A 12,993-nucleotide genomic window follows, 5' to 3' on the forward strand; every position below is an offset into this window, starting at 1 on the left:
CGATGCTCCCCAGCTCCCCGGGTCCTTCCACCCGGGGCCCAGACGCGGCACGGGCACCTAAGGCCCTTCACCGACCACATCCTGCCCGCCGGCCAACGCAATCCTTCGGACAAGCCTTCGGAGCTGGGTTACCAGCACCACGAGGCAGACAGAGCAAGTCGGGGCTGTCGGCACAGCCGGCAGGCCAAGTGCCACGCAGCAGGGGCGAGGGGCTCTCAGCCACACACAGGGACAGCAGGGACAGCTGCAAACACTCACGCACGTGAACTCTAAGCCACAAAATTCTCACAGCCAGGCAACCTGGGCTCTGGTGATGCAGGTGAGGACGCCAAGGCCTCACAGCTCCTGAGTGGACCCGGCTGGCCAGCCCCAGCCTCTCCCGCCCACCACACACCAGGGCCTGGGGATTCTGCAGAACAGGGAGCTTAAATGTACCTCTTGTAAGTTAGAGCTCGGTTTTTAAAAATAACAGAGAGAGCATTTGAACTCCTGCTCCTGGTATATCAGTTTGTTGTCTCAAATAATTTCTCATAAACATTCTCTTACATTGACATTTACTTGGCATAGTGAGACAGGATATAGAAGAAGCCCACCTGGGACCGCCCTGCACACCAGGACCTGGTACAAGGTACAAGTGAGGGTCCACTGTGCACCACCAGCTCCTTGCTCTGCCTCAGGTAAACTTGAGTGAGTCTTCTCTCAGAATGCCAGGCCTCCTTGCTTTAAGTAGCAAGCCATGACTTTATTTGAGCTGTTCTTAGAAAATCCTTAAGATGGATGAGGGCTGAGACAACCAAAGGAAGGCAGAAAAAAAATGGGTTGCTACTTTTAATTTACGCTTTTTAACTGGATTGCTTACAGAGGGTCTGAACAAAACTCTTTGGTGGTTGAATGAAAGGCTGAGCTCTCTTCAGCTGCAAAAGAGAAAGGACCCTTGCTCCCCAACCCCAGTAGCCAGTGGGGTGACGGCAGTTGTTCAGACCCCTGCGCCTGGCAGGGGTGGTGGGGACGGGCGCCACAGAGTGTCTAGTGTGGTAGTGCAGCCGACCCCAGGGAAGCCGGAGGGAGGCCCAGGGAAAGCGCAGGGAGCCCGGGGACGGGGGCACCCGAGAGAGGAGCCCGTGCCCTGGGAAGCAGCGTGGCTCCAGCGGCGTCAGGAAAGCTCTCGCCTGGGTGTCCTAAGGTGGCTAAGGGTCTTTGTGGGGTCGCCCGAGGAAAATCTCCCCTAGGGTGTAAAGCAGTCCTGGAGGAATATTCACCACATGGCTTGTCTGGAGACGGGTTTGCCAGGCCTGGGTTTCTCTAGAAGTTTGTTCAGGCTACGGGTCTCAGAAGCGACATGGAAAATCACGCCTCCCGGCTGTCAAGCCCCACGACAGGGAGCCTCCCGTTACTACTAAGGGGGCGGAGATGGGGACGCTCTGACCCTCTACATTAATCTCGTCTGCACGCAACTAGAAAAAGCCAGCTATAAAATTAGGCAGAATAAACAAAAACAAAGAAACAAACAACTATTAGAGACTGTTTCAGAACTTAAAATGGCCCTGACTGGTGTGGCTCAGTTGGCTGGGCATCACCCTGTGAACTGAAAGGTCACTGGTTCAATTCCCAGTCAGGGCACGGGCCTGGGGTGTGCGCCAGGTCCCGGTGGGGGCTGTGGGAGAGGCAGCCTTTCTCTCACACATCGGTGCTTCTCTCCCTCTCTTTCTCCTTCCCTACTCCTCTCTAAAAATAAATAAAATCTTTTTAGAAAAAGAACTTAAAACAGCCTTTTCCCTTAAGCTAAATTATATTTTAAAATTTACAAAAAAAAAAAAGGACAGAGAGAGAGCTGAAGTATTTTAGATAAATGGATCAACTTATGTTGTTTAGGTGTCAACCCAATTCTTTGAGGTATTGAAATAGTCCTTCTAGGACTTCCAGCCACGATGGAAGTGTAGGTAGACCCGCTTCGCCTCTTCACACAACCATAAGGATCGCCAGTAACCTCAAAACAAAAACCAGCTCAAACTGCGAGAAAATCGAACTATGTGGAAGTCCAACAACTAAGGATTTAAAGAAATATTCCTCCAGAAGGTAGGAGAGGCGGAGACGGGGAGCTGGAGCAGAGCGGACACGGCGTGGCAGCAGAGCGGTGGTCTGGCAAACAGAAGCCAGCGGGGCGCCTGGGGAGCGAGCGCGCCCAGTCCCAGGCCAGGCTGTGACACCCAGGGCTCCAGCGCCGGGGAATAAAGCCTCATAAACTCTAGCTGTAAAAACCATTGGGGGGAGGGGCGGAGGAAGAAACTGCTGGCCTCTCAGGAGAGTCTGTTTAAAGGGCCTACAGGTCCTAGAATGTGTGCAATCCCGCCCATTCTCGGACCTGCCACCGGGGCAGCAGCGAGAAGGGCACCAGCTGCATACGGGAAGTAGGTAAAGTGACCAGAATCCGGCCGGTGCCCAGCAAGAGGCAATGTTGCATCTCTGCCCCACATACAGAGGCACAAAGCGGTGACACAGGGCAGGTGACCCCGCCCTGGCAAACAGCTAAGGCTCCGCCCCTTACAACGTAACAGGTGCACCGAGACAGGGACTCAGAGCAGCTCTACCTAATACAGAGAAACAAACACAGGCAGGCTGCCAAGTTGAGGAGACAAAGAAACATGGCCCAAATGAAAGAACAGAATGAAACTCCAGAAAAAAGAACTAAGTGAAACGGAGTTAGCCAATCTATCAGATGCAGAATTCAAAACACTGATCAGGATACTCAAAGAACTCATTGAGTACACCAAATGCATAAGGGAAAAAATGAAGCCTACACTAATAAAATGAAAAATCCACTGGGAGCCAACAGTGAAGGGAAGGAAGCCGGGCTTCAAATCAATAATTTGGAACATAAGGAGGAAATAAACATTTAACTAGAACAGAAGAAACAAGAATTCAAAAAAAATGAGAGAATAAGAAGACTCTGGGACATCTCCAAAAGGGCCAACACCTGAATCACAGGGGTGCCAGAAGGAGAAGAGGAAGAGCAAGACCAAGAAAACTTATTTGAAAAAATAGTGAGAGAAAACTTCCCTAATTTGGCAAAGGAAATAAACATGAAAGTCCAGGAAGCACAGAGTCCCAAACAAGTTGGATCCAAAGAGGACCACACCAGGACACATCACAATTAAAATGCCAAAGTTTAAAGATAAAGAAAGAATCTTAAAAGCAGCAAGAGAAAACCAGAGAGTTGTCTACAAAGGAGTTCCCATAAGGCTGTCAGCTGATGTCTCAAAAGAAGCTTTGCAGGCAAGAAGGGACTGGCGAGAAGTATTTAAAGTCATGAAAAGCAAGGACCTACAACTGAAATTACTCTATCCAGCAAGGCTACCATTTAGAATGGAAGGGCAGATAAAGTGCTTCCCAGACAAAGTAAAGCTAAAGGAGCTCATCATCACCAAGCCTTTACTATGTGAAATGTTAAAGGGACTTACTTAAGAAAAAGAAGATCAAAACTATGAACATTAAAATGACAACAAACTCATAACTATCAACAACTAACTAAAAAAAACAAAAACAAACTAAGCAAACAACTAGAACAGGAACAGAGTCACAGAAATGGAGATCACAAGGAGGGTTATCAGCAGGGAGAGGGAGGGACAAGGAAAAGAATGGGAGAAAAGGTGCAGGGATTAAAAGCATAATTGGTAGGCACAAAACAGGCAGGGGGAGGTTTAGAATCGCATAGGAGATGCAGAAGCCAAAGAATTTATATGCACGACCCGTGGACATGAACTAAGGGGGAGGGGAACTGCCGGGGGAGTGGGGCTGCCGGGAGGAGGCGGGCAGAGGGAAAAAAGACTGGGACAACTGTGATAGCATAATCAATAGTATACACTTTAAAAAATGGCTGTCCTTTTCTTACAAGGAGGAAGATCATTTGGAATTTCACTTGTCAAGGACAGATATAAATTGTAAATTCCTCCAAAGCAGAATTTGGACCCAACTGTTCTCTATTAGTGTCTGTCTGTATAAGTCTATATATGTAGGTTTTAAATGTGAAATAATTTTCTACCTCCAAATGGCGTTGTTAAATTAATTTAAAGGCAAGCACTTGTAAGAACCAGGTATTCTAAAATTCTCAGAAATACAGAAACTAACTAAAACTAAAATGCTTTTCTAGTTTATGTGATCTAAGAATAATCCTTAGTAAATAAAATCTAGCTTAAGTTTAGTGGTTTAAGTAAAATAGGCATATCTCTATTTTGCCTGGATGTACAAAATTAAGCCCATGTTAATAATTGACTTTGATGTCTATGAAATGTTTCTAAAGGTTAAGTGATTTAAAAAAAAACAAAAAAACCCCCGAATAGCCAGGGCTATGGGAAACACTCACGTCCGGGCTCCCACTTTTCAATGTTGACATTCCTTTATGCGTGTACGCTGGAATTAGATTAGATACAGGAACTTACTAGCTGACACTATTGAAAGGAGATACTTTACACTAGTGTCAATGTGTGATCAAAATCACCTCCAGAAAAGGCTAAATAGGTAACTGCCTATTTTCATAGCAACCTCACAGGACACAAAGACTTTAAAAATCATTGACTGCCACCTGTTGATTTTGTTTCTGGGAAAAGAATCAAATAAAAGACACTCTGCAACCTCATTGGAAGAGACCGCCTCAGGCACCTAACCATGAATGGACACCCACCCCCCTGCCCCCCCCCCATGCTGGCCTACAGCAGACATCAAAGACTCCCCCAGGATGAGAAGCTGCTGACACCACAGGCAAGACGGCCATCCTGAGACATCAACAAGGCCTGTGTGCCTACGGGTCGATGTTGAGCTCAGAATTCATTGTGTATGATGGTGTTTACCTGTCTGCTAATGGTATTAGTCATGAGAGCTATACTTGTCCTTCGGGTTTTTTAATATAGTTGTACAGTTCATGATTGCTGAACATGTGTAAATGTTATACTAGATGCCAAATACAGAAAAATGGGACAGAATGCAAAACTCAGATCATTATAGTCCACGGGATAGAAATGATCCAGAGCGGTCTGTGTGTGTGTGTGCGTGTGTTGTTTGTTTCCGAGGAAGGCCTGACTGCCTCCCGTTTATCTGTTCTTCCCTTTCTGGGAAAACATGGCCTCAACCCAGGCCCACGGTGACTGCATTGTCCCATCCCCAATGGTCGAAAGACGAGGTCAATACTGAGACTTCCTAGGAGTGAGCCTTCTTAGCACTGGGAGACCACAGACAGCATCCAGCCAAAGGGCTGGTCATCAAGGCATCCTTCAGATGAATTTATGACCAAAAGGGGGAACTGTGGACAAAAAAGAAGAAAAACAGGGTTCTGTGGAAAGTAACCTCACAGGGTGATAGGATCACAAACATGCCCCAGGCTTATAACTTCTTTACTACAAGGCTTATCTTTTCCCCCAGCAAGCCCCGCCCATTGTTCCCGTGCATCCAGGTGAACACAACTGTGAAATGCCCCCCTGGAGGCCCCCCTTCTAAAATGGACCATCTTCAAGAGAGCGATAATCTTAACTCTCCTGTACCACGATCCCACAGTTCTTCCCCCACCCTCACGTTATGGCCCTTACATCCCCTCCTTCATTCCAAAGGCACAAAAGGTACAAACTCATTCTCCAGAGCCCTGAGATCTTGCTCCCTGACCCGGTCATCAGTTTGGCTCACATGCACTCTTATAAAATTTTCAAAAATAGATATAATTTAAAAAGTGAAGAAATGATTAACTTAAAAGTCAGGGCAGTTGTTAGGGAGATAGAATTTCTGAGAGTCTTCAGGGGCACAGTAATGCTCGACTTCTTTAACTGAGTACTGGGTACACTGAATTCATTTTATTTTTACTCTTTAAAATACAGAGGTACCTTCTACATATTCTTGTGGTGTCTAAGGTAGACGCACAATTAAAAAATCAATAGAAGGCCCCACCTGCCGGGGCGGGACTGGGCCGCGGTGTGTCGGCACAGCAGGGCGCGGCCAGCCCGGACTCGGCAGAAGGGTGGCACAAGGCCACCGGGGACAGGGGACCCGCTGGGAGAGGGTCAGAGAAGCCGAGTGGCTCCCAGAACGCCAGCTCAGTCAGGAAAGCCCACAGAGACCCTCAGGGCAGAAGCAGGGTGACGGGGACCTGTGCCAGGGACTGGGGTGTTGGGGGAGGGAAGCCACGTCAGGGTGAGCCTGGTGACCCTCTCCGGACTAGATGTGGACCCGGGCTCGGTGTCTGTGAGCTGCGAGGGGCCCACCAAGCTGCCTGTGTCTGCTCTTCATGCCCTTGATATGCAGCTTTTTGGGGTTCCCGTGGCCGAGCAGGCAGGCCTGACTTACATGGGCAACGCCCCAAGGCCACGAGCCGCAGTGTCAGGAGCTGAGTTCAAGGCAGGCCTGCCTCATCATCGCCCCATCCGGCTGGGACGCTGCTCCCCAGTGTTCTTCGTCTGGCACCAAACGGTGACACGTGGGTCTGGACTTCCAGAACCACGACTCCCAAGGCCTCGTGCTCCGCAGGCGGAGCTCTTTAAGAGTCGGGTCACTCCTCGCTCTCCCCCGTGCCCCCTCAGCTGGCACTGTGCATGGCACTCATGAAGTTCTCCCGACTGAGAGGGTCCCCACCCTCTCGTCCCCCATCCCACACCTCCCCGTGATGCTGTGGGAGAGGCAGACCTGCAGCGCCCAGTCCTCTCTGCTCGGCATGGACCCTCCCCAGGGAGGCCCAAGAGGCAATGGAGACCCCAGCTCTAGCTTGGGGCCAGGGGAGAAAGAGCCGGGCCCATCCTGGCTGGCCCTGCAAGACCCTGCGGCCTGAGGACCTCATGTCACAGAGCTCACTAGCCGGTCATCAGAAGCCCCAGCCCTGCCCACTCCTCCAGCACTGAACAGCCGCCATCACCACAGCTGTACGACAACAACAACAGATGCCATTCCTTTGACAAGCACTGTGTCCACTCTTGACCACCACCTGCAAGGGACGAGAGTTTCCTCCCACTTTGCAAAAGAGGAGGCAGGATCAGAGAGGGCCTGTGAGCAAGCAGTGGAGCAAATCAGAATTCAAATGCAGGCCCATTCACCCCCTGAAGCTCAGGCTCTGTCCCTGCTGCCTCTCTTGCAAAAGAGAAATGAGTTTGTCTACATGCATCCTTGTGGCTGCCAGCAAGACAGGTAGGTGGGGTCCCAGTTCCCATACGGCAGGTGAGAAAGGCGGGTCACGCCCAGGGGGCTGAAATCATTGACAGAGTGCGGTGAAGGTGCCAGACACGACTTGTCCCACGTCACACAGCAAAAGGGACTGAGCTGGGCTTTGCTGGCAGGAGGACTTCACGCCTCCGCAGGCCTGCCAGTCCGACCCAGCGCCACCCCTGCAGCTGAGCTTCCCCAGCCCCTGCAGTGCACCTGGGCCTGAGAACCCCGGGCCAGGCGAGGGCAGTGACCGCGCCACCGCAGGCTCCTGCTCCACGAGCAAGAGGAAGCAGGGCCCTTGCCTAACAGAGGAAGTTCCGGGGTGGGTCGGACACCAGGCCAGGAGGCCTGCCTGGGGGAAAGGAGTGGTCCCAGCCGAGGGTGGGGTCCAAGAAGGGGGCTCCCTCCAGTGCCCAGCTAGGGCCAGATGCTGGCCTGCGAGGCTGGGGCTCCCAGTCTCCTCACCCACCGACTAGCAGGCCGTCACCCCTTTGAGCAGCAGCCAGCAGTACGGCATGCCCAGCGGGTGAGTCAGCGCCCAGTGCCCGCTGACTCACCCACCGGAAGCCTCCCACTGCCCTGGCTTGGTCCCCACACAGGCAACTGAGAGCTGTGCTCCCTTCAGGCCCTGGGCCACAGGCTGGCTGATAGTTTCCTGTGCGTCACGCCAGGGATAGAGGAAGTCCCCAAGGCGCCACCCTCCAGTCTTTCCAACAGCTGGAAAGGGGCATGAGAAGGTGGAGGCATGGCAGCGGCCAGAGCAGGCAGGGCACGGAGGCAGACGGTGCCCCTGCAGCCGCAGTGCACCGCTGGGCCGCAGGGGCTGCGTGACAGGCAGCCGGGAGGTGCTCGCACGCGTGCACATGGGCGGGGGGCGGGGGGAGAAGCCTCCCAAGGAAACCGTAGCTTGAGGCAGCAAACCAGGACCATGCAGACCAAACGTGCCCCTGCCCACTGGCCCCGGGGCCAGCTGTTTCCAACTTCTAACCCCAGCCAAAGATGGCATGTGGGTGAGGAGGGCAGGGGAAGCCAACAGGGCCGTGGCGGCCTGGGGCCTCGCGCACTCATAGGAAACTCATCAGGCTGATGGCATGGAGGACAAAGCAGGGCACCCACTGCAAGGCAGGAAACTCAAAGGTAAAGTTCCTGTAAGGTCAAGTGGCAACCACACCCTGCTTTGTTCAAATTCCTCTGAGGAGCCCGAAAGGAGCGCCACACTGGGGCCTTGGGCCCAGGACAGGGAGGGCACAGGTGAGCGCTCAGCTCTGTGGACTTGGTTCCGCCACACACCCCTCTGCCTGACCTTGGTTTTGCCCCCTGTCAAATGGGTGGGGCTGCAGTGAGTATGAAGTGTGCGGGCTGTAAAAGGCTGTGCACGAGAGGCTTCGCCTCTGCCTTAATCTGTCCTCCGGTTGGGGCATGGGCTGAAAGGGACACCTGTGCTGGGCGTGGGTGTAGGGGGTGAGGGGGTGTCCCACCAGCTCAGCTCAAGCACCCAGCACAGAACCAGGCAGAACCCTACCTCCATCTGTCACAATGGTGTGACCTCGGACAAGGAACTGAACATCTCTGACCCTCACGTTTCCTTGCCTATAAATGAGGCTGTGAGGAGTAAATGAAAGAGCTGATGGCCCACCAAAAAAAAACTTGGCAAGTGGGAGCTTTGGGGCATTTGGGGAGGGGGCATTGTGGTTCCCCCACCACCTCCTTTCACAAACCCCAAAAAGGCAGACGGGGTCCCCAGGCCCTGGGGGGCCTCCATCTAATTCACCCAATGTCATCTGTTACCCGGACTCAGGAATTGGAGATTCATCCTGGTCTCTCTCTGCAGAGGCTCAGGGAGGGCAAAGCCAGGACTCAGGTGACACAGCACAGGGGGATCAAGCAGTGTCTCCCCAAAGTGCTTTCCTCTTCACACCCCTGCAACTGCAGCTTTTATTTTGATGAGGCACAGACCCTGAGCTGGAGAAAAGGGTCTGATTTCCCAGGTCCCCAGAGTGGAGAAGAGTATGATTTCCTGGTTCCCAAGCTCCACACAGACAGTGCAGTGCAAGCCCCTCCCCAGCCCCCCCCCACCCCACCCCGAGTGCCTCCTGAGTTACTCACAGGGGTTGGGCAATGGCCAGGGATCCGACCTCCCACTTACGTCAGTTGTAATTACCCTGCCCACCTCCGTCTGGGCTCTGGCTCGCAGCCACCACAGCCCCTCCCCCGGACTCCACATACCCTCCCAGTGTGCCTGGGCCCCTCCAGAGAAAAAGAGGTAGGGACAGCCCCTAATGAGGGGCCCACTAAGTGCCAGCTGTTACCTTCACCCCCCCACCCCACTCTGAACAACTCTGCAGCTGCAGCCTATGCAGAGGCAAAGCCTTTACCCCACATGGCTGAGCCCTTTCTAGCTAAAAAAGAAAAAGCTAACAATGGTAACAGGGCTACCTGTCCCTTCCTAGGCACCTAGTATGCACCAGGCACCATGCTGAGGTCTTCATCTTATCACTCACTCTCGCCTAAAACTTTTTAGTATTCATTATCTCACATCACACTCCAGAGTCCAGAGAAGGCAGGGCAGGTGCAATTACTCCTGTTGTACAGGTAAGGAAACTGAGGCCCAGAGACACCGCTGCCGCTGGAGTGAGGCAGCCCGTTCATTTCAGCTCTGTCCAGTTTGGAAATCTCTCATACAACCCAGCCTGCTGAGACAACGATGTGCCAAAAACATCCTTTCCTCTTCCTACAAAAAATTCCCCTTCCACCCTCCAAGTTTCGTCCTCCCCCACCCTCCGCATGACAAATCCTGCTGCCACCGCAGCACCGCCACCTCACAAAAATTTCCCGGAAGGCCGGCTACTTGGAGAAGACGAGCACAAGCCCAGTGCATAGCTAGCACCCTGGGCTGGCGACTGGCACAGAGCCCACACGCAGCAGGGACGGGCCTGGTAACAATCAACTCTGGAGGCACTGGGGCTGGGCGAGGGGGTGAGGGTGGTGGGGAGGGTTAGCTCCCCAGTTCCCCGGTGCAGAGAGAGGCATGCAAGTCATGACACGGAGGAGCCGATGGAGAAGGGATTGTGCGTTAGGGAGCGTGGGAAGACAAGGGAGGTCCCAGGGATGCGGGACGGGATGCACGACAGCCAGGGACGGGACCATGGGGGCCTACAAGGATGGCGAGAGCTGGGGAAGAGGAGGACCGGGGGTTCCGGGCTGAAGTATAGCCAGGGCAACTCACGGGGCGAGGGTGCGCGCGTGGAGCAGATACAGTGAGATCCCCGGCAAGGGAGCCCCGCTGGGGCCCAGAAGGGGAATCAGTCGAATCCCAGCCTGGATACAGGCTGGGACCCAGGAGTGGAAGGGCGGCTGTGCACAGACCAGAGTGGATCCCACCTGGATTCAGCTGAGGGGCCAGATTGGGGGAGTTCCTGTCCAGGGTGCAGTTCCGGCCTAAAGGAGGTCAGAGTTCCCGACCTAGGGAGGGTTGATCAGGTCGCGATCCTTGCCTGAGTCTGGGCCTGGGTGCAGAGCCGGGGCCTAAATCGGGGTGTAGGTGAGGTCCCAGGGTGGGACCCGCAGGGGGCCGGGGTTCTACCCGGGTCGGCCTGGGGTCACCCAGGGATCACACAGAGTACGGGGGTCGCCGCCCGGGCCCGGGAGGGGCACGCGAGTCCAGCCGCCGTCCCGGCCGACCGCTCCTACCTTTGGACTGGGGTATGCCAGCAGGTTGGCTTGAGGCGGGGGATTCCATCGTGCAGGCGGGTCCGGGGACAGTGGCAACTAATCTAGAGGGCAGCGGGCTCGATCCGGACGGAGCACGCTCATGGCTGCGGTCTGGCGGCCCGGGTGCGGCCCAGGAGCAGAGGCGGACGGAGACGCAGCGGCAGCGGCAAGGACGAGTCCGCGACGGGCGGCGCGGGAGCCAAACTGTGCAGCGCCGCGGGGACCGGTCGGAAGGCGCTGGCGCAGGCCCCGCCCCCGCACGCCCATTGGCCCGCCAGTCTCCGGGGCCCGTCCCTTGCCTATCAAACGCCTGCCTGGCCTTGCCTGTCAAGCACAAGCCTCGCCCCTTGCTGGCCCAGACCCCACTCCTCCCACTGTCAAGCCGCAGGCCACCCGGGAAACCCGGGCCCAGTCAGGCTCCGCCCCCTCCCGGGCGAGAACCCCGTCCCTCCCGGACTCAAGCCCGGCTCACACCCACGAATTCAGCCAGGCCCCCGCAGGTCCCCGGCCCGCTGCGCCCCAGCAGGGCGCTTTGTGGGCCCGCCCCGGTGCGTAGTCTGAAAGAAACCCAGACCTTCTAGGGTGGCCCAGTTGGGGCCCTGGGAAGCAGAAAGGTAGAGTGCTGCGGGGACGTTAGAAGCGCGCCCCGGGCTTCAGATCCCGACTCGGCTGCTTTCTAGAGGGGGTGACCTTAGCAAGTCAGGTAACCTCTGAGCCTCAGTTTTCGCCTCTGTAAAAGAGCGAGCCTCACCGCTTCTTGGCGCTGCTGATGAGAATGGCACCGGGCCTTGGAGGGCACAGTAAACGTTTGGCTTAACACTGTAAAGGGCTAAGCACAAGCCCAGCAAGCGCGCATCCATTCCCTGCTTCAGCAAACAGCCATTGAGTGCCCGCTCTGCATCGGGCACTGTGAACAGTGGGGATAGAGTGGTGAACTTGGTGGTACCTAGGTGGAAGCCGGTAAATGTAGCTTTTATGGTTGTGTCCCTCCCATTCTACATATGGGGAAACTGAGTCTCGGAGTAAGATAGTGTTTCAATGCATTTCACTCCAGTCTGCAAGCCTGGACAAAAACTCAGCCTGCCTGTCTCCTGGGCCTTTGGTTCCCTCCTCTCCTCTGGGGTCTCAGACTGCTCATCTGTATAACCACCAGATGGGCCATTCCCCCTTCTGCTCCCACATGGAGCCTTGCTGGGTTTAAGGAGCCACTGGTCAATCTGGTGCTGGGATCAGGTGACTAGATTGAAAGCTACTGTCTAGTGAGGGTGGGAAGCACCTGGCCAAGGCCAAGGGGTCAGCCCTTTGCCTCAGGGCAGACATGAGTGTGTGACCTGCCAGGCGCCTCACATGATGGAAGCAGATTCCACCACCTGCAAGAAACGCTTGGAGCAGGGGTGCTGACCTCTGCTTGCCCATTAGTAAAACAGGGGTGATCCCTGCTGGGCCGCGCCCATACGGTGCTGGGAGGTCCAGATGAGATAAGCGGGGGAGAACTGATAACCATCATTATTCTCTTCCTGTGTCTCATGCTTCCCAGGAAGGTGCCAGGCAGTGGGCAGCAAGTCATGAGCTGTGGGCTCACACAGGTATAGGTTCGGATGTCAACTCTGCCTCTTACTAAAAGTCACTGAACAGCTCCATCAGGGACAACAAAGGCCTCTCCAAAGTCAGTTCAGAGTTCAGGCTTGGAATTGCCTGCCTCAAGGCCTGGCACTCACTGAATGCCCAGAAAGTGTTTGTAAACACAGTGGGGGCCCCTCCTACAGGAAGTGGCTGGCCTTACCAGTCCTGGGTGTCTGGAGTGGCCCAAAGCGCTCTGTCCCAAACGGACCATGTGACCTTGGGCTAGTCATTTCCCCTCAGGACCTGCTGCTTACCCATCTGAAAATGGTCACCCAGCTGCAACTACCTCCCTACCAGGTCTACAAGGTGGACCCAGTAGGTTTTCTGGGTTCAGGCCCTTGCTGGCAGCTTGGACTTCTGTTCCTCCCATGTCGTCCCCCGCCCGTTTCTGCTCCTCACCGTGTGCAAGAGCCCCGGCGCTACCCCTTGAACATGCCAATACTGATCCTGCCGCAGGGCCTCTGCTCCCTGCTGCTCCCTCTGCCT

The 12,993-nt window shown here is 54.7% G+C and overlaps 1 protein-coding gene across 1 annotated transcript in view; it reads right to left on the minus strand.

Annotated features, from left to right (window-relative positions):
• Window positions 1-11,084, minus strand: part of MAP2K3 (mitogen-activated protein kinase kinase 3) — a 30,343-nt gene extending 19,259 nt beyond the window's left edge. The window contains exon 1 of the mRNA XM_054571108.1: window positions 10,864-11,084. Within this exon, the coding sequence (XP_054427083.1) occupies window positions 10,864-10,912 (49 nt within the window). The 5' untranslated portion in view covers window positions 10,913-11,084. The remainder of the gene's footprint in view (window positions 1-10,863) is intronic.
• Window positions 11,085-12,993: the final 1,909 nt, after the last annotated feature.

Source organism: Pteronotus mesoamericanus, unplaced genomic scaffold, assembly GCF_021234165.1.
Source record: "Pteronotus mesoamericanus isolate MK-2021 breed Mesoamerican mustached bat unplaced genomic scaffold, CSHL_Meso_final contig_22, whole genome shotgun sequence".
Classification (NCBI taxonomy): Eukaryota; Metazoa; Chordata; class Mammalia; order Chiroptera; family Mormoopidae; genus Pteronotus; species Pteronotus mesoamericanus.